Genomic DNA, 22,148 nt, shown 5'->3' on the forward strand with positions numbered 1-22,148 from the left:
TTCCTTTCTTCCCATGCTTTTTGTAACCCCTTTTCTCTTTGCTCACATTGCTTGGACATGCAACCTTGATGTGGCCCTGTTTACCACATCCAAAACAAGTATAGTTTGTAGAAATAAATTCATTGAGATTCTTGTTATTGTACCTCTTTGATGGTTGTTTTTTCTCCTTGTTGTTCTTCTTCCAAATATTGCCAAATTTCCTTGTGAGCAAGTTGAGAGTTTCACCATCTCTACACTCACTTGATTCATAAACATCCTTATGACCAACAACTCTTAAAGCCATGCTCCTTTAATGCTTTTCTTCATTTTCTTGGTCATTAAGTCGGTTCATCTTAAGCTCGTGTTCCCTTCGCTTACCAAACAAGGAGGCTGTGGTAATGTTGTCAAATCCTTGGATTTAGAAATTAAAGTGGCCTTTGGTTGCCAAGGTCTATCCAAGCATTTGAGGATCTCAATGTTCAACTTCTCCCTTTCAAAGATCTTGCCAAGGCTAATGAGATGATTCACTATGTGAGTGAATCTTTTCTGCACATCCAAGATGGTCCCCCCCTTAATCATTTTAAACATTTCATATTCTAAACATTTCACCCTCCCCAAATGGTAGTTTTTCAGCCATTTTAAAAAGGTTTTAGGATTGAAAACTTGAGTGACTTTCAAGAACTCGGCTCTTCTGACAATTGTTATAATTAGAGGCCTTAAACAAGAAGGTGATGAATTGTTTTTGAAATATTTTCACAAAGATTGAACGTAGAGTGAAAATCTATGAAGAATCAATCAAATTAAAAATATGTTCAACCAATAGAAAATTGTTTTTAAGTTTGATTTCAGAAAATCAACCAGTTGTTTTATCGAAACAATCGATTGTTTATACCAACATATTTGAAAAACAATGTTAAAACAGTTTAATGAGCGTAGGGATAGAGAGATTCACACAAGATTTTTATACTGGTTCACTCTTAACCAAAAGCTACATCCAGTCCTCTACTAACCACTGAGAATTCACTATGTAATCAAACCTAGATTATAAAACACACACCAAAAGTGATGATCTTGAACCCCTTAAGAACACACACCACTTTTGGCAAACCACACAGTTTCCAAAAACACCTTCTGAAACTGCACCACATAAGAACACACAAAAATACAATGTTTAAAGAAGAAGACGAACATAATACACCTGGGTAAATCAAAGCTTAAAGTTAAAAACTACAAAACCCAATCCTATTCCACACACTTGAGATGATCCAAAGCTTTTGAAATCTTGAAAATTGTTTTTGATTAATCTCTCTTTCTTAGGTAATGCTAAGGAGCTTATAACAACCTTTTTATACTCCAATCAAATTGTCAAAGCATTTAAATCAAAAACCAAAAGCTTTTGAAATCATTTAAAACAGATTAAAATCACTTAACAGAATTTTATTAAGGTTTTCTAAAAAACAACTAGTTGATTTCTTAAAACAACTGGTTGAGTCTGTTTGACAGAAAAGCCAAAACAAAGCTAAGCTTTTCCTAGCCATTTAAAAACCACTAAGTGTCAAATAATAGGTTGAATCGATATTTCAACAGGTTGAAATTTCACACCCTTTTAGAAAGCTGATATTTTCAAAAAGATTAAGATTCAAAATAATTTGGATCATCTTAAGGAGTGAATTAACATTTCAAAGACTACTAGACAACACACACACAACCACCAACAAGGTCTTTAAGATTTCCACTTGAATTTAGAGACATCATGATGTGAATGTAACTACAAGAATACATGATTCTTTGACATTCTTAGGAGCAACTTGAGTTGGTCATAGATGGCACTTTACTTAGAATTGGATCAATGTTCTAATTCAAGAACTCACCAAGACTTTGCACCAACCAAAGCTCATATGGAAGTCCATATATTGTCAAATGGAATCAAACAACAAGGAATGAAGAACAAGAATTGAAAGCTGGACAGAATTGAAATAATAAACTACTGCACCGAACAGAAACTAGAAGCAAAGCTGGAAAACATAAATTCAAACGGTAGAAATGAAAGTAAACACTAGAAATTAAGAACTACCGAATGAAAGTTGAAGAAAAGGAAGAAGGAGCACTTATAGAATGGAACTTGCTGAATTTGAGACTTGGAAGAACAATTCACGCCACTTGGAGCCTTGATCCAAGATAAGTGAAGGAGTGCCGCCACTTGAAGCTCACCATTGCACACAAGATAAGGCAAAGGAAGAAGAAGACTCAAAACTCACAATTTCTCTCTAAATTTGAGTATAGTCTCTCTACTTCAAAATTCCAATCTGAATTGTGAAGGACCTAAGCCCTCCTTTTATAGGAGTAAGGGTTGGTCATTTACATAGCTTATTCCCTAAGCTACCCAAAAAAACTCCTAAGATCACACCCCCCTTACTAAGCTCACTCCCCAAGCTTCTAGAATTTGCTAAACTAAAGCCTAAAGATGCTTTTACAAAAGAGGTGTCTCATGTTTCCCTCTAAGCACCTTTCTAAACATTATTCTATATTATTTACAATTTAAAAGAAACTATAAAGAGAGATATTTAATATGAAGCCTATTATTTGAGAGTTTGTAGACTTCTTTATCTTTAGGCTTGATCTTCTCTTTGACTTCTTTTAATTTGTGAGAAGACTAGAAGGAAGAACTTCAAATGTGTAGGTGAAAATCCTCTTCCTTCATTAATAAAATCCTCTCCTAGTGGATATCCATCACATCAAAGCACCTTCTTCAACAAGTTTGACAAAAGTGGTGAAGATGTGACATTGGGTACTGTAACTAATGTTAAGGAAGTTTGTGTTTGGCTTAGTTATTCTTATCTTTTCATAAGGGTGAGAATGAATCCTTAAGCACATCGTACTGGGTGGAATGAGTTGGTGGTAGATCTTACTCTTAGTTCTTAGCAGAGGTTTTTAGTAATTGATGTTGCACGTCCTTCTTAATATGAGAGTATTATCGCTCGAAATTGAAGAACAAAATGGGCTATGATGTTGACATTCATATATGACCATTAGAAAGTAAAAGAGGTTATCCCAATAAATATGGGAAGAATTCATTTTGATTTACTTATACATATCTCAAGGGTCTCTGCATTCCATTTTTTGGAATTTGGTGTTTCTAATATTAGTATAAGTTTGGATTAGATAACATCAGTGTTATTAGAGATATGCTTGCGGAGAGGTTGGTGTGAATTGTCTATGTTCATGTTAGAATACAACAAAGTTGTGGATCATTGAGTTAGGTCACATCAAAATTTCTTAAGCAATTTGACAAGTACCTTTCAGCAAAAATACTCAAAGATCATGGGTTTATCTAGATCGTTTATTTGAGATGGAGGGAAAAAACATTGAAGCCTTCATTGATATTTACAAGGAGGAAGTTAGTCAAGCAAAAAAAAACTCATCGTATCTTTTTCATCACTTCAATTATCAACAACTATGAGCCAAATTTTGAAAACTGTGACGATTAAAAACATCTTCGTTCAAAGAGACATCTGATGCAGATAAATGAAGAAGACCTTTAAGTTTCTCTATGCGTAATCATGATTTTTTGAGAGTTACGTCATTCCTTCCTTGGTGTAAGGAGAGCAATCATATCTAAGAAGATGAATCAAAAGTCCATAGGTCTTTACTAGATTCTCAAGAGAATATGTTCTACTGCTTATAAACTTGTTTTGTCTCTTTCGTTAACCAACATTCACTACGTCTTTTGTGTATCATACCTCTGGAAATACATATAGTTGGTCAAAATCATATTCTAATGTCTAATTAGTTAAATAAAATATATCTCTTTTAAACTTGAGTCAATTAAAATTCTAGGTTCTCAAGTAAGGTGACTTCATGGTAGAAACATCGACATAGTCAAAGTATTGTGAAATTTCACATGTTGTCATAAAAGAGAAGATAAGATAATCATATCCTAATTTTGTTTGGTATGCTAAATTTCAAAGACAATTTTTTGTTGTTGGGGATAATTGTAACCCCTCGTGAACTAGCACCCCCCCCCCTCTTTATCCTTCATCTCTCCCATACCTCATTTATTCTACAATTTGATTATGTCATGTTGTAGCTAAGGAGTCAAGCTACATTTCTATCCGATCAGATTTTCAAACAAAGTAAGTTCATTTTTACTCTAGAGATCCATTATTCTTTGTTTTTCTTTATGATTTAGTCATCAATCTTAGTGAGACCAATTGATAAAAGTGTTTCTATCAACTTGATTAAGCTCACACTAAAATTTGATAATATTTGGATAACTTGCTCTAGGTTCCTAAATTTTGGAGTTGTTTCCCTGTTTGAGGTAGAATTTCCATAAGTGGAATTTCAGATAAGGGAAGCTAACTTTAACTTTCAATAATACCCTAGGCTAGAAGATCTAAATGTGGAGGGGACGTGGTCCCAAGTTTCAATTTCTCTTACATGGATGTTTTTTGATAAAGTTGTTCGATTTTATGTTGTGTGAACATGTATAAATATTTGATAGTTTGGAAGTTAAGCAAATGTTTTTTATGTTCAAAAAGTTCTTGAATGTTATGAATTTTTAAATTTTATATGATTGAATGATATGTATTATATATGAATGATGAAAATTGTATGAAATTGATGTCATACATTTGGGATAATGTATGAGTTATTGTTTGATGGAACATTAAGTATGAAAAGTCTATGTTTAACAAAGATCCTCTAGCTTCACTGATGATCTAAGTCATATAGACTAAGATATCAGGTGGTGAAACGCTTGTGAGGGAGTTCATACACACCGGGTTCCACTGTAGACACTCGGTATTGGATTTTGAACTTACCCTGATCCTTTCTTTTGGATTTGTTGGTAATCTTTGGTTCAAGTGTTAGTCTTTGGTAGGGACATACTTAATGAGTCTTCCAGAAGACGATGGATCCATGTGTAGTCAGTGGGATTGAAATGAAATCCAATGATTGTGATTGAAAATAGATCCATGTGTGGTCTATATGAATTATGGAATTGATATTGAAATTTTATATGACAACATTTAAAGAAATGTTTATAAAGGATTAGTTTGATGGCTTTCTCTTGCATTAATTAAATATGTTATGGAATTTCTTTCCATTAGCTTACCCTTGTTTTTCTTGTTGTGTTGTGAACTGCGATGATTGTACCACGTACACGAGCAGATGATCATACAGGTGTTAGAGGGTCTGGAGGGCTTTGCGGTGTAGTTTTGAACCTTATATTATTAATATTTGTATTTCTATGAGTCATAAGCTTGTAATACAAATATTTTGAAAAACTACAAGTGTGTATAGAAATTGGTAGAACTTGTATTATAATAGTTAGATGTATTTTATGGAGTGTTGTTACACATAACCTATCTTCTTTTTATACTAGGAATAAGACATCCCTTAAATGTTCCATATTTATTTATTTGTTTTACTTATAAAATAATAATAAGAATTTGTATGTGTATTCTATGAGAATGAGAATAATCACTATTTTGAAAAATGGTAATTATAAATATAAAACATACAATTATATATAAATGGTAGATATTATAAGTTGATAATGCAATTTTTTTTTTCATTTCTGTGTCAAATTTTCTTGCTTATATTGATTTTACTCTATAACCTTTTATGTTATGTTGCTCTCTGTCATTTTTTATTTCAATTCAATTTGGAATTGACATTAAAATGTTGTATTTTGGTAATTAGAAAAGTTGAAAGTTCAAAGGCTATTATAGAAGTTAAAAAAAGAAAAACTAAATTTTGTCATAATTAAATAAATTTTACAAAAAAAAGTCCATCATTTCATAATTCATTAATATATATATCCCAAATATAGTTCAATATTAATATATTAATTTATTATGATTTTATTTACAACATAAATCACACGTTTAAAGTACCTATCTATTAAACTTTATTAGAATAAGTAAAATATGACTTTCTAAATAAACAATTAGAATGCACATATTATAATAAATTAAACATTTATGATGTATATTATCTAAAGTATTAATTTCTACAATATTTGTGCTATTTAAAAACCCCATAACCTATGCTTTCTCTCATTGCATGCAGCTTACTCTTAATTAATCTTCTGAAGTATCAATAGTCACAAAAAACAATATTTTTTTGTTTTTACTACTCCTAAACATGCAGAGACTAATCACTTGGATTTTGATTCTTTGCTTTGTTTCACCATTATGTTTTTGTGAGAGTTTGATGAGATCTACCAACACAAACAGTGTCATTGACAATGGTGCTACTGGTGATGGTAAAACTGATGATTCTCAGGTATATTTTGTTGTTTCTCTTCTTTCTTAACATCAATATTATTTTTCTTTTTTTTTCTTATAATTCTTATTTTTTTTATCGATAATAAATAAATTAAATTAAATTAAATATTTAAGGAATTTTTTAATAAGTTATATAAGCCATTACACAGACTTAAACACCAAAGCCACACAAAGGTTTTTTTATTTTTTTCTATCAACAATAAATAAATAAAATAAAATAAGGTATTTTGGGTATCCCACACTTATAAAAAAAAGAAAATAAGTTTTTTTTTTTGCAGCTGAGCTTCAACAAGTTTCTCTTTTGAATTGATAACAGGCATTTTTAAGTGCATGGCAAAAGACATGCTCAGCAAAAGGGGCATCAACTCTAGTTATACCATCAAAAGTAGTATTCTTACTGAAGAAGAAGATAATCTTCAAAGGTCCTTGCCAAGCCACAAACATTAACATTCAGGTATACCATATTCAAAGACAATGATTTTGTGCAGATTTAAAGCAAAACAAATATATCCTATTTTCCTACTTTCAGTAAAAAAAAAATACAATTATTTAAATATATATAAAATATCATGACATATATATGTTGATGAAAATAGGTAAAATTTGAATAGTGCATTTTTTTTTAATGCACAGTTTAATTAGTTAATGCAGATTTTTTTTACCAATAAATAAATTAAAATTAAATACTAGAGGTGTTACAAACCTTTTACACCTACACAAGACTGTTGAAAAAAAAATCCTATATTATCTTTTGATTCACAACTATACACATACTAATGCAGAATTAGTGTTTGTTAATATGTAATTTTTCTTTTATATGTACCTCAAGTACTCTACAATTTATATTTTTTTATTAATAAAAAAAATTGTTAAATCAATATATTGATATGTTCTATTTGAAAAAAATACACTTCCAACTACATTGAAAAATAATTCTTAAATAATGAAAAAATAAAAAAAATATTATCAAAATATTGGCTACTGATTCAGTTTTTTATTCAAAAGTTATAAAATAGTAAAAAAAATGTGTTTAAATTTGGATTTATATCAAATTTAAATATATTTTTATTTTGGAAAAGTGAAATGAAAATTAAATTATTTTTTTAATAAATTTTAATTTTTGTTTAAATGAATAATTTATCAATAGTGTGTTATTTAAAGTCCATAAATAATATATTGCGGCATTTAAGGTATGAAAATGGATTAAATTAAATCAGAACTATTGAAGTCAAATACTACTTAAAATAAATTATATACTATGATGGGTATGGGTGTATGCATGGGACTCTGTATTTTGGAGACAGTTTATAGTATAGAAATATTTTGGGATTGAAAGGAATTGATATTTTACTATTCTGTGTATAATAGCTATCTTATATAATATATATATATATATATATATATATATATATATATATATATTATAAAAAATAAAATAAATTATTATTTACTATTTTAGTAGATAATAGATAAGTTATATCTAAAATATATTAAAGGTAATAAATGCTCAAAAGAGTAACAAACTAAAAATAGCATTTGAGTTGTAATTTCTTATCATAATATACTGGGTTTAATAAAATTTTCATTATTTTTCTAAGTAGGGATTTCTAATTATGTTAAAATAATTTAGTATTTTTCAATTAAGAATTAATAATGATGTTAAAATGTCAAATTTGAATTAATTGAATAATTAAATCATTTTAGTGATATCCCAAACACAAAATAACTTTTTCTAATAATATTAAGTTCATAAGCAAAATTTTGAACAATTTACAAAAATGCATAAAAAATTATCTAAATTAAAAACAGACTAATGAAATAAAATATTGTTATAAAATTCTTTACTTTTCTTTTCCAAGTAATTGAGTTAGATAGTACAGCATAGAATACAAGAACCTATTACATATAGATTTTTCTTTTAACTATATGAGCTTTTTTTTTCCAATTTTTATTGTTAATATTAAATATCTATATTATAAAAAATACAAGTCCAATTTTTTCAAGAATTCCTTACATAATAAACTAAATATATTCCTTATTTTGTTTATTATTTTTCCATCACTTGCAGCTTCAAGGAAACATAACAGTAGCAACCCAGAGTGCATGGCTAGGTGATAAATCTACGATAATTTCGATCACAAACGTTAATGGTCTCACTATTGATGGAAGTGGAGGATCAATCGACGGCTCCGGTTCTTCTTGGTGGTCATGCAAAACGTGTCCACGACCATCGGTAAGATCATATCATACACTTCATATTTTCATAATTGTTTTGTTTTATATTATACTTATATTATTAATTTACTGATTTTAAAAATCATAACAAATTATCTATAAAAAAAATTATCTTATATACTTTACATATTTTTTATACTTAAAGTATATGGGTTGAAGATCTCACATCGACTAGATGATAAAGTAGATGTAAATCTTACCCCACTAGTGCAGAAACATAAAACAAATGCGGTTGTTTTGAATTTATAAATGCGGCTTTATAACCGCATTTGATCAACACGCACTTGTAAATCAAAAAATATAAATGCGGCTATATAGCCGCATTTATAAATACCATTTACAAGTGCGGTTATTTGCTTTAACCGCACTTGTATATGCCGAATCATTAAAAAAAATTAAAAATTTTAAAACATCGTCAATCTTGTGTGAAGCCAAGATTGATGAAGAGTCACGGGAGCGAACAACGGTGGCGGCAGCAGAAGCGACAGCAACGGAGCAAACCAAAAAATCCACAAGAAACCACGAAGACAACCACGAAGACAATGAAAGAGTGCTTCGAGACCACTAATGCAAGGAAAAAAATATATATAAGAAAAACGAAAAACATTTATGCATATACTTGTGAAGATGAAGAGGAAAAAAGAGAGTTCAAGAAACTTACATTGCACAAATGGAATGCAGATGCGGTAGAAGGAGACGAACTCAAAGTGCAAACGCGAAACGAAGGCAAAGACGAGAAATAAAGTTTGAAATTGTGTGTGGCGCGCTTCAAAATTTAAGGCAAAAAAAGATTTACGAATGCGGTTAAAGGTATAACCGCATTCGTAAATCAAAGAATTTTGATTTACGAATGCGGTTATTCAAATAACCGCATTCGTAAATCAAAATAATTTCAAAAATGCCACCGCGTTTTTTTCGAAAGCGGTTAGCGCAAAAGCCGCACTAAATAAAGCATATCCTTTTCTTCTTTTTGCACTAGTGCCCATAAGTCGATTTTATGGGATTGAGCATAGCGAGTAGTATTTGTTAGACATATCATGTCAATTATCGGACTGTTATCGGATCACCCATATCCTACATCGACTAGAGATGAAAGAATATTTCATTGTATATAAATATTATGATTCACAATTCAGAATATAAACTTACATTTGTTAATGTTTATGAAAATTATGATTCACAATTTAGAATATAAATTATTTACACTACAAGAAAATCATGAAATAGAAACCAATTTGTAGAGACCAAAATAATTAGTTACAATAAGAACTAAAATAGATACCATTTTAGAAACTAAAAAAAAAATTGGTTTCTAAATTAGTTTCTATTATTTTTTATTATTGTTAAATAGTTTCTAAATTGATATCTAATTAGCAACTAAGGTTTTAACTACCAATTATTTAGTTTCTAAATTTGGTAGCAAAAAACTTAGTTGCTAATTAGATACCAATTTAGAAACTATTTAACAATAATAAAAAATAATATAAACTAATTTAGAAACCAAATTTCTTTTTAGTTTCTAAAATGATCTCTAATTTAGTTACTATTACAACTAATTATTTTGGTTTCTACAAATTGGTTTCTTTTTCATGATTTTCTTGTAGTGTTAATCTATTATTTGTATCTCGATTCAACTAGTTGGTTTGAGTTATTGTGAATATCTTATGATGAATTTATTGTAATTTGGATGGTGCAGGTCCTTAGTTTCAATGCATGCAATAATCTTAGTGTTGCTAATTTGACTATCAGAAATAGTCCACAAGCTCACATAACCATAAATGGTTGTGTTGGTGCAACATTCTCTCGTATTACCATTGTGTCTCCTGGTGATAGTCCTAACACTGATGGAATTGACATTTCTTCTTCCAAAAATATCTTGATAAAAGAATCCAATATAGCTACTGGTAAAACAAGTTTTCATCTTATGTATCTGTTCAAATTTCAGTAGAATTTTAAAAGAACTATTTTATCTGCAACTTTGATTTATGTTGTCTTTCTAAACAGGTGATGACTGCATTGCAATCATAGGTGACTCCTCTTTCATCAATGTTACTAGAATTTCTTGTGGACCAGGCCATGGAATAAGGTTTATATATATTTCTCAACCATGTCTTCAAATTAATGGAAAAATAACATCTAAATATTTGAAGAAATTATCTTTTGTTCTGTAACAATCATGAAAATATTAATACATGAGCATGACATCGATCTATAGAATCTTTCCTTTTTAATATCTTTGTGTTATTTCTAACTTGACATGGACGAATTAATCAGCATTGGTAGCCTGGGTAGAGACCAAGTCCATGACATGGTGGAACAAGTTTATGTACATAATTGCAGCTTCACCAAAACTACAAATGGAGCCAGAATCAAGACATTTCAGGTATTTAAGGGTGGTAGTAACAGTTTTCTTCAACTCAAACCATAGATTTTTTTATCGACAAAAAATAAATAAAATAATATAGAACACTTGAGGGATGTTCCAACCTTATTACAAAGAAAAAGTCTAACAAAGAGCGCATCCAATCAAACTTACAAAGTTAAGAGAACTACATACTCTTGTGTTCCAAAATCAACATCATCATAAAAGTTTAACTTCGTAAAAAATCAGCTGTTAAGAAGTCTCATTTGAAATATACTTAGTTGCTACGCACAACCTTATACAAAACATATATTTTCCATAGTGCAAACAACACAAACTACACAAGATATGTATACAAAATACAATCATATTAAGATCGTAAATATATTTAAACTCCTAAAAAACCTTCTCAGAGACACAATTTCCACTTAGTCCATCCAAACCCAATTCTGCATGTAAATTAAATTGTACAATATTGTACAATTTTATAAAGATGACTGCAGCACCAACATCTTACACTCTAATCCGGATTATTAGATCATGCATTTCAAACCATGTTATTATGTTTTGTGATGAAAGAGGAATGATTAAGATGAATGTAACAAAGAATTTCTCTGATATATTGTCATTTTTTTACAGGGTGGACAAGGGTCTGCCAGAAACATCACTTATGAGGGAATTACATTAACACAGGTTTTCAACCCAATAATTATAAATCAAAACTATATGGAGTTAATGGTATGCACTTAACTTTGCTTTCATATTATACCTTGTGATTTCAACTTGCTTCTAGTGTTCATTGCATATAAACGTTGCATTGAATTCGGCATAAATTAGAGTGAAGGAGGAGGAGTTCAAGTGAGTGGGGTGACATTTCGAGGGTTTAAAGGAACATCTGCAGACGACAAAGCCATTACCTTAGCTTGCGGTTCACAAGGTTGTTTCAACATTGTGTTGGATCAAGTTAGCATTACATCTTCTCTACCAGGAAAACCAACTTCTTGTTCTTGTATGAATGCCCATGGAACAGCTACATCCACAGTTCCAAATTGTGCTTCCTTATTGAAATGAAATAACTGTGTTACCTTCACAGATGCATACGCGAAATGATGTATCAAGAGTAGGACTTTTTTTTGGGTAAAATGAACCATAAGAGTTGTAATTTTTCTTGGAAAGGAGTAATACAAGTTTCTTGATGACTATTTATTACAAAATAGAACAGAGATGAACAAAAGAGAACATAGATGAACAAAAGAGTAAACGGAAGACAAAAGATATGAGAATGAATATCTTTTCTTTCTTGTTATTCAAATCAAAACAAATGGTATGAATATATACAAGTTGTACACTCATTCTAGGTTTAACTAAAGAGGAAAATAATCAATAATTAAATACTATAATCATAACACACAAGACAAATATAAAGGTTATTATTCAACTTAAAGGCGATCCTGCAGTGTTTCGAGCTCGCTTCTGGGTTAAGGGTTAATTTTGTGAAAAGTAGGATCGGAGGGACGGGGATGGACCAGGTCACACTTCAGCGTTTCGCAGCAATTCTTAACTGTGATACGATGGTATCTCCTTTCATATACCTGGGCATGCTAGTTGGAGGGAGTCATAAACGCGACGCGTTTTGGAACGGGGTGCTAGAGAAAGTGCAGGCGAGATTAAGTAGGTTGAAGGGAAGAAGTTTGTCGATGGTTGGGAGGATTTGTCTGATAAGGTCAGTGCTCTCTTCCATCCCGTTATTCTTTATGTCATTATTCAAATTGCCTGCTGGGGTGGCACGGAAGTTGATCAAGTTACAAAGGGATTTTCTCTGGGGATGGGGTGCAGACGGAAGGAAGATTGCTTGGGTTTCATGGAACTTGGCTTGTAAGCCTCGTGAGTTTGGGGGTCTAGGAATCATAGATCCAAAGCTGTTTAACTTGGCTTTGCTGGGGAAGTGGATCTGGAGGTTAGGCTCGGTTGAGGTCGGTCTTTGGAAGGAAGTTCTATTTTCTAAGTATGGTGGGTGGAGATCTCTGGGAGTGGAGGGTAAAGATAGGAGTTGCTCTCTTTAGTGGAAAGATTTGAAGGAAGTGTGGTCGACGGAGGGGTGGGGGAGAAGTTTCGAAGACAGTTTTGAGTGGAAAGTAGGTGATGGGAAGGATATTTATTTCTGGAAGGATAGATAGTTGAAGGGCGAGGCGTTGAAAAACGTATATCCAAGATTGTTCTCTATTAGCTCTAACAAAGACGCAAAACTGTTGGAGTGTGGGTATTGGTCTAATGGAAGATGGGTTTGGAAACTAGCTTGGAGAAGGTCTTTCTTTGAGTGGGAGAATCCGATGGCGGAGCAGTTGAGTCAGCTCCTGTTTGGGGTCGGGGTGGCCCCAGGAGAGGCTGATAGTTGGGTTTGGAAGGTTGGGGGTCTACAATCTTTTACAGTAAGTTCAGCTTACAAACTTATCAGGAAGGACAATGAGGCGGATTCTTTGTCGGTTTTTAGTAAGATATGGAGGAGTAAGGTTGTTCCTTCTGCAGCTCTTATGGCTTGGAGGGTGTTGGAAAACAAGCTTGGTACTAGGGTAAATCTTAGTAGAAGAGGGGTGCAGTTAGAAAGCTTGAGGTGCGTTCTGTGCGGGAAGGAGGAAGAGTCGTGTAGTCATTTGTTCTTCGGTTGTAATTTCGCTTGGCGAGTTTGGTGTTTATGCTACAGATGGCTTGGGGTTCTGTTCGTGGCTCATACTGAGCCGAGGTTTAACTTCGATCAGTTCAGGTTGATTCTACCTTCTGAGACGGGTCCTATTGTTTGGAACACAATATGGGTAGGGGTGGTTAGTGAAATTTGGAGTCACAGGAACACAATAATTTTCAAAAGAGGAGTGGCTGATGTGTCTGAAGTTTTTGCGTTGGTACAAGTAAAGGTTTGGTCCTGGGTCTCTACAAATTCCAGGTTAGTTTCTTTCTCCTTCTCTGATTGGTGTTTGGAACCATTGGAGTGCATGAGGTTAGTTTCTTGAAGTTTTTTTCTCTTTCTAGGTTAAGTAAGGGCAAGGCATTGTTGCGTTTGTTTTGGCGGTCTGTTGTTGAAATTGGTGGTGTGCAATATGTATAAGGGTTGAACCACCCCTGAAGTAGTTCAAATTTATTTATTTGTTATTGCCGATAAAAAAAAATTAACCTTTATAAAGAGAAACAACTGATAATTAGAAAAGACACCAAATTATTCTCCTCTATAAAGATAAACAACTGATAATTAGAAAAGACACTCAATTAATATTAGGATCCTTCTATAACTCTGGTATCCATATCCTTTAATACTATTATTGTGAACTCTATATTTTAGATTATTCTTATATCATTTTAATTTATTCTGGGTCTTTCTATTTAATTATTAAAAGATGAAACAAATAAAATATTAAAGAACTCTTGAGATAACTTTTTTTTTATAAACACTTTTAAAGAAAATAAATTAAAAAGAAAAAAATTAATTGAGCAAATTACCCTGAAAAATCCTGAGAAAAGCTTGACTATGATTGCTAAGGAAAATTTAAATGTTTTTAAATTGAAAAGAATTAATTTCAAGAATAAATAGTCGCTAAAAAAGACATTTAGCTATCGGATATTATGGTCAGACATAAATAGAGTAGTTCTAGTCCACGCATGGACCAAAACCCATTTTACTATAATATTAGGTGAGAAAAAAAGAGAAATTGATTTGCGACTTATAGAATAATAAAAAATATATAAATTTTAAATTAATCACATAAGATAGTATTGACTACATCGATATTATGTGAGTATTTTAATTTTTTCATTCATATGTGCGTTCCATAATTATTATAATATATATGTGTGGGCTTTGCATAAATATTTAGTTTTTTATATATAAATAAGGAAGAGAAAAAAAAATATCTTCTAATTTAGAAACTAATTTTTTTTTTAGTTTTTAAAATGGTTTCTAATTTAGTTATTGTAACAACTAATTATTATTTTTAGTGAGACTTTAGTTACTTTAATATTAAATAATTTTTAATGTGAATTACATAAAAAATTAAAAAACAATCTAATCAATATTAAAAATAGTATACTAATTAATTATTTTTATGAAATTGAAATAAATAAACATAATAACTATAAATTATGGATAATAAAAATTATGTTAAATATAATAAGTAATCATGAAAAAAAAAATTAAAAATGAAGTAGTTTATAACTTATAAGTTAAAAATTCTGAAAATAAAATATTTTAAGATTAATTAAATTAGTCAAATAAGTTAGGCTGGTTTATAACTGGTTTATTAATCTTAATAAATATTCTCATAATATCTTAATATCTTATTAATGATATTAACTTTTTAAATAAAAGTAATGCTCCATAACGTATCGGTTTGTACATGTGGAAATAGCTTTAAAAGAACAAACGTTTTTATTTAAGATTTATTTATGTATTTATCTTTCCTTTATTAATTACTTATCTTTCATTATTAATGATATGCAAGTCTTCTCTCTCTTCTTTTATTTTTTTTATCATTACAATAAAATTATTAAATAACAAGTAATTTAGAGATAAAAATAATTAATTATTATACTAACTAAAATAGTTTATACTCTTAATAAAAATTTATAAAATAATTTTAGAATTAATATTTAATATTAACTATAAAATTTTTAACTACTATCTACTTTATATTCTAAATTAGTAATCAATTTATAATCTAAAGTAGTCAGTAGCTAAAACTTTAGTAACTGATATTATATATCAATCTAAAAACTATTTCATAATTTTTTATTATTAATAGAAACTACTTTACATATATTGTTGAGTCCTTTCGAGTTTATCCTAACGAATGTTTGTTGATATATATATATATATATATATATATATATATATATATATATATATATATATATATATATATATATAACCCATCACATTTGCTTTAGAGAATGTTAATCTTTTAAAGAAAAATCAACAAAAAAAAAAAGACAAATTTTTTCCTACGTCAAACATGCAAAGCATAATCACTTTGGCTTTGATTCTTGCTCTAATCTCACCATGTTTTGGAAGCAATTACACATTTTATAATGTGATGGATTTTGGTGCTGTGGGAGATGCCAAAACAGATGATTCACAAGTAAGTCTTTTTTTTGGGAACTATTCTTATTCTTGTATGTTTATTGTGAAAAGATTTACAAGTTTTTTCTATTACAATTTTTTTTATCCAAGAATTGGAACATTCTTAAAATCTCCATTTAGTTTAATTTAATTTACTTTTTTGTTGATGGAAAAAAAATAAGTCTTTTGCTTCTTCTTTTTTATTATTATTTATAATTCTAAAGCATATATAATTGTAGTTTTATTTAAGTAATTTTGATGTATTGTAGGAAGTGATTTGGGGTATAATAAGATATTTGTGTTTGAAATTGGTGTTAGGCATTTTTGAAAGCATGGCGAAGTACGTGTGGAGCGGAAGGGACACCAACCCTACTTATTCCACAAAACTATGTATTCTTATTGTCTGCCCTACTCCTAAAGGGTCCTTGCAACGCCACAACTATTCTAATTAAGGTATTTCCAACGTTATTAAAGTTTTTTTTATATAAAATTATTTTATAAGTTTTTTTTATGAGTTAGAATACTTCGAGTATTTCCAAATTATTCATTAGTTCTGTCGATTAAAAATATTTAATGCTTTTTATACTTTAAAGTCACATTATTAATTTGTTATTTTGTATTTTAAATGATTATTTCACAAAATATTTTTTTTTTATAATTTTTTGTCAGCCTTCTTAAGCTTAGCTTTATTTTTTTCTTAAAATACCAATTTTTTTTTAATTTGATATCTACCAACATTAATAAACATTAATGTATGTTTGTTTCTTGTGATTTACTGTTCACGAGTAGAGGGAATATGGGATATATCATTTTTACAAATCCAAAGATTTGTGTATGAGAGGAGAGAAGAATATACCTGTAAACAGTAAATATATCTCTCCTAGAAATGAAGAGAATGTCTGGAAAAGTCAGCTCACCATTATGGTTTTTCCAATTTTGTTTTTTTACACATATTAATTATTACATAAATTTAATTAACAAAAATATTTTACTAAAATGAAATAATAATAATTAATGATAATTTTTTTCAAAAATTAATTATTTAATGATATCGGAACTAACTTATATAATTTTAATTCACCCAAATTTACACAAAAATACCAAATATTTGATTAGTTTATTTTTTAAAGATAAGGATAAATTTGTAATCTTATATTTTACATCTTTGAAAAAAAATCAAAATACCCTCATAGTCATTAGATCACTCACAAACTTAAATAAATTTTCTCACAAATTCACTCTCACGTCCCCAACTTCAAAGAGACTCACTTTTTTCCTACTTTCCTATCAAATTCTCATACCTCCACTCCCTAAATTCTTACAATTTTCCTTCTCAATTCAAACACAACCTAAAATTTGATATTTTTTTCCCTTAATTTATTTTTAACAATAAAAAAATATAAATAAATGGAGTATTTGGATTGCTATAACTCATAGAAAAATATAGAATAATAATATATTAACCAGCCATTTTTTAAGTATAAGGTAACAACTTTCAATATTATTATTTTAATAATTTTTATATCATTTAATTATTTTTAATATTAAAACTATTAAGAATTGTATAAATTTTTTAACTGTGAATGTATAACTTTTCAAAAATATAATATTTGCACAGAAAAACAAACCTTCCCAGCCATCATAATGATATAGCCATTGAGAAAAGGATAGAACACAAATTGCAGTGAAATCCAAAATAAAGCCTCTCTCTGCTTTTAATAAAGCCACTGACTGAACTTTCCTTCACTCTTCAAAAGTTATCCTCAATCCTCAAAGAATGGTATATGATGATCATTCTACTCTGTTTCCTACAATTTCTGCAACAGAGAAACAATATCTCTTTTATTTTTTTCTCTTGAGCCACTGATCCCCCTTTATAAACATTGCATCTTGCACAACTCCTTGTTCCAAGGTATTAGAATAAGATGAACAGGGCAAATCTATTATCATTGCCCTGCTCTTTTAGAGCAGCATATGGTAAAATTATACATATATTCCAATGTTCTCAAGTAACAGTGCCTACCGAAATCACCAATTCCCATACCCTTTTATTTGTTTCATCACTTTTGACCATAGACTCTCAATCCTTGACAAATAATGTTCTTATAAATCGATTTTATGGAGTTGAGTTAGGCTTAAAGTCCACTCTTTAATATGGTATCAGAACCATTTTCAAGACTATCTTAAAAAATGTTTGTTGACTTTATCAGGTCATCCGCTATCAGATTGTTATCGGATCATCCATAATATGTTTGTTTGTACTTTGATGTGAACATTTATGGAACCATCTATTTTGTGTAGCTACTTCAAACTCGATATAAACCTAATTTTGTTATCAAGTCAGTAGATAAACAAACAAAAAAAACAACTAATGACTTTTGTGTTTTCCACACGTTCTTTGCTTAATTTTCCCCCACTCTTCTTGCAGCTGGAAGGGAAAATAGTTGCACCTGCCAAGGACGCATGGGTAGGTCATACGAATAGTTTGATTTCCATCGTAAAGGTAGAGAGACTCACAGTGGATGGAAGTGGAGGATTAATCGATGGCTTCGGTTCTTCTTGGTGGCCATGCAAATATTGTCCACGACCAGCAGTTACACCACTCTAAACTTTCTTTTCCCATTAAACCACAAATCAAATCAATTCACACTGAATTTCTCATGTCGATGGTTATGCAGACTCTTATTTTCGACGCATGCAACTATCTTACAGTGCATGACTTGAGCATCACTAATAGTCCAAAATCTCACATACACGTGCATGGTTGCAAAGATGCTACATTCTCTCATATCAATATCACTGCTCCTGCTGATAGTCCTAACACTGATGGAATTGACGTTACTTCTTCCAAAAATATCGTGATTCAGAATTCCACCATACAAAGTGGTAAACCAAAGTTCTCATCATCTTATGAAAATATCAATTTTTCAATCCAGTGTTCTAAAATATAATTACTCAATGAAACAGGTGATGATTGTGTTGCTGTTAGTGGTGGCTCCGTTGCAGTCAATGTTACTGGGATTGCATGTGGACCAGGCCATGGCATAAGGTTATACTTATATATATATATATATATATATATATATATATATATATATAATTAATGCACTTATTATTATTATACGAGAATATTATTTGTTATTAGTGACTTTAATGAATGAATGAATCAGCATTGGAAGCCTAGGTAAAAGGAATGATACAGTGGAAGAAGTGTATGTACGAAATTGCAGCTTCACAAAAACTAGATATGGAGCAAGAATCAAGACATTTCCTGTAAGTAATATGTGTTAGGGTTGAAACTTCTTTGCATCCTATAACTATTCTACTGTCATTAACTATATATTTTCTATCATTTTCCTTAACTCAAACAATAATCATGTAAACCATGGGTGGTAATATATTAATTATAAAAACTTAAACATATAGTCAGTTAACAAGTTTTGATTTTAAATTTTTATAAAGGAAAATTTACGTAATTTCTTCTAGCACTACAGAAAATCATGAAATAGAAACTAATTTTTAGGACCAAAATAATTAGTTGCAATAGTAACTAAATTAGAGACCATTTTAGAAACTAAAAAAAAAATTGATTTCTATATTAGTTTTTATTATTGTTAAATAGTTTCTAAATTGGTATCTAATTAGCAACCAAAGTTTTAACTACCAATTTTTTACTACCAATTTTTTAGTTTATAAATTTGGTCTTTAAAACTTTAGTGGTTAATTAGATATCAATTTAGAAATTATTTAATAATAATATAAATTTATTTTATTTTATTTTATTTTAAAATGGTCCATAATTTATTACAACTAATTATTTAGTATCTAAAAATTGGTTTCTATTTCATGATTTTCTTGTAGTGTAGGTTAAAATTATTGTTCCGAATTTGACATAGGTGGTAGAATTGTGCTAGGTTTTTATATTTGTTTATCTCTTACCATTTGTTTCCATTATCTCTTACCATTTGATATGTTTTACTTATTGTCCAATTTTTTTCAGATTGGGTTTGGTTGTGCAAGGAAAATCACATTTGAGGAAATAACGTTAGTAGAAACCCGTTACCCAATACTTATTGATCAAAACTATGGCACTTATTATTTAACGGTATTCACTTAACTTTCTTTGTTGAATTTTTTTCTTTTGTGTATAGAAAAAGGTTGTATATTATTAATTAAAGTTGGATTTTTGAATTTGGTGTAAAATAGAATGGAGGAGGAGTAGAAATAAGTGGGGTGAGATTCCGAGGATTTCAAGGAACATCCTTTGATGGCAGAGCTATTACCTTAGATTGTGGACAACTAGGTTGCCACGACATCGAATTGGATCAAATCGACATTTCTTCTTCTCCAGCAAAGCCAGCCTATTGTTTTTGCAATAATGCTCATGGAACAGTTACATCAACTGTTCCAAATTGTTCTTGCTTATTGCCATGAATTCTTTTCTTGCCCTCATATATGTATAAATTAAATAATGAGTACTTTTAGTTGATCAATAAATATTATTGTGACCAACTAATATGCACTTTTTTTTTTAATTGTTTTTATTTTCTATAATTTTTTAATTAAATAATTCTGAAATGGGTTTTATATATAGAAACATTACCAGAAAAGTTGGAATTAGCTGATAAAAAAAGTGACGGTGAAGTAAAGGACATTACTAGTGTCTACTAAGTCTAGATATGGGAGACACGAAAATAAATGTTAAAGATACTGTCAGTTAAAGAATTGTGAAATTCACGCTAAAAATTATTAGAAGGAAAAAATAATAATGATAAGATAACATCTACATAAGGGACGCAAGCTACGAATGCACGGAATAAAAAGGTAAGCATTAAGTGTTGACTCAGCCCACACTATGATTTTTTAAAATCTAAAAATTAAATTAGGTGTGGTGTTATTGGGTGGAGGCTTAACATACTCAAATAAATTATATTTTATTTAGGCCAACATCATCGTGGCTTACATAGTATTAAAATGGATATTTATATAGATTTAGTCGACAAAATCTTATTTAATATGGAAAAAATGTGAAAAAGGTGATCATTTGAAATAAGTGATCAAAGGTATTTAACACAATCTTACACTCACAAAATTCCTAACTTTGGCACAAAACGTTCTTCTTCCCGCGTTATCTAATATTTAATTATTTTTGTTTAGTGTCCACATAGTGTCTTTCAAGCCTACACCTAATATAAATTAATGTGGGCTTTATGGAGGATTGTAGGATGCTGATATTACCACTTGTGAAGGTTATTTGACAGTTAAGTCGACGCTACATTCGTCCTTGCGTAGACCCACACTATTATTTTGCATCCATAGATTTAGCTTCTCATTTCCATGGGACATAAATTCGATGATAGCTCAAATTTTGCATCTATTTTTTTTTTACATCGTCTATTTTTTACCTATACTAATAAACATATTTTTTGTAGTGGAAATGTTTTATTATTACAAATTATTGACGTGCAATTTATGACTCCTTAAATTAAGAATCTGAAATACACCCCTTAAAATTATCAATCATTTCTAACTCATAAAATGACAAAATTTGGAAAGAAAAGAAAATACAAAGATGACTAGGAAACTAAACCAAAACTTATTATATCAAATTATATAAAACAAAAAAAAAAATAAAGAGATTATCCTTTTTAGGGTTAACTCAAAACAATAAAATTGTGACTTTTGTATAAAATTTTGACGTATAGAGGTTAGAGCATCCCAAATGTTCTTATTTTATATGTATTTTTATTTATAAAAAATTTGATTTATTGATGAAAAGAAAACAATGTTGGAATTATTGTTGAGAGTAGGTGAAAACATGCAAATAAGGTATGGTTTGTGTGACTTAAATGTGTACCAGTCAGTACCGAACAGACTAGTCTCGGTCTTGGTGACCGACCGGACGACTCAACGAACATCTCAAGGAGTTCAATAAGTAACAACAGTTACAATTAGCGTTGAATGAGTCAAGGTGCATCCCAAAATATACAGGAATATTTCCAACAAACCAACTAAAACAGATTAATTGAAAGATGCACATCCCTGGTAGTAGGGGATCACGATGCATGTCAAATAATAACTGATATACGACCCATCAGAGTCAATGACCATGAACCAATAATATAAATAAAGCCCTCTTGTTGAAGATAGATAAAGACTCTACTCAACTTGGATAAAG

At 29.9% G+C, this 22,148-nt stretch overlaps 3 protein-coding genes across 3 annotated transcripts; all 3 read left to right on the forward strand.

Moving 5' to 3' along the window:
• The first annotated feature begins 6,126 nt into the window (after positions 1-6,126).
• Positions 6,127-11,949, forward strand: LOC137813034 (putative polygalacturonase At3g15720). The gene is made up of 8 exons (XM_090296570.1): positions 6,127-6,267; positions 6,586-6,723; positions 8,338-8,502; positions 10,201-10,408; positions 10,509-10,590; positions 10,779-10,887; positions 11,506-11,604; positions 11,704-11,949. Exons 1-8 carry the CDS (start codon positions 6,127-6,129, stop codon positions 11,935-11,937), a joined length of 1,176 nt encoding a protein of 391 aa, XP_090152696.1. The 3' UTR covers positions 11,938-11,949.
• Positions 11,950-13,196: 1,247 nt separating this feature from the next.
• LOC137813051 (uncharacterized) lies at positions 13,197-13,966 on the forward strand. Its single transcript, XM_068615345.2, has 3 exons — positions 13,197-13,477; positions 13,568-13,804; positions 13,891-13,966. Exons 1-3 carry the CDS (start codon positions 13,197-13,199, stop codon positions 13,964-13,966), a joined length of 594 nt encoding a protein of 197 aa, XP_068471446.1.
• A 1,850-nt stretch (positions 13,967-15,816) lies between these two features.
• Positions 15,817-20,467, forward strand: LOC137819241 (putative polygalacturonase At3g15720). The gene is made up of 8 exons (XM_068623027.2): positions 15,817-15,989; positions 16,289-16,423; positions 18,399-18,563; positions 18,649-18,856; positions 18,938-19,019; positions 19,141-19,243; positions 19,971-20,075; positions 20,177-20,467. Exons 1-8 carry the CDS (start codon positions 15,864-15,866, stop codon positions 20,402-20,404), a joined length of 1,152 nt encoding a protein of 383 aa, XP_068479128.1. The 5' UTR covers positions 15,817-15,863; the 3' UTR covers positions 20,405-20,467.
• Positions 20,468-22,148: the final 1,681 nt, after the last annotated feature.

The sequence above is a fragment of the Phaseolus vulgaris genome, chromosome 10 (assembly GCF_051622355.1).
Source record: "Phaseolus vulgaris cultivar YP4 chromosome 10, ASM5162235v1, whole genome shotgun sequence".
NCBI lineage: Eukaryota > Viridiplantae > Streptophyta > Magnoliopsida > Fabales > Fabaceae > Phaseolus > Phaseolus vulgaris.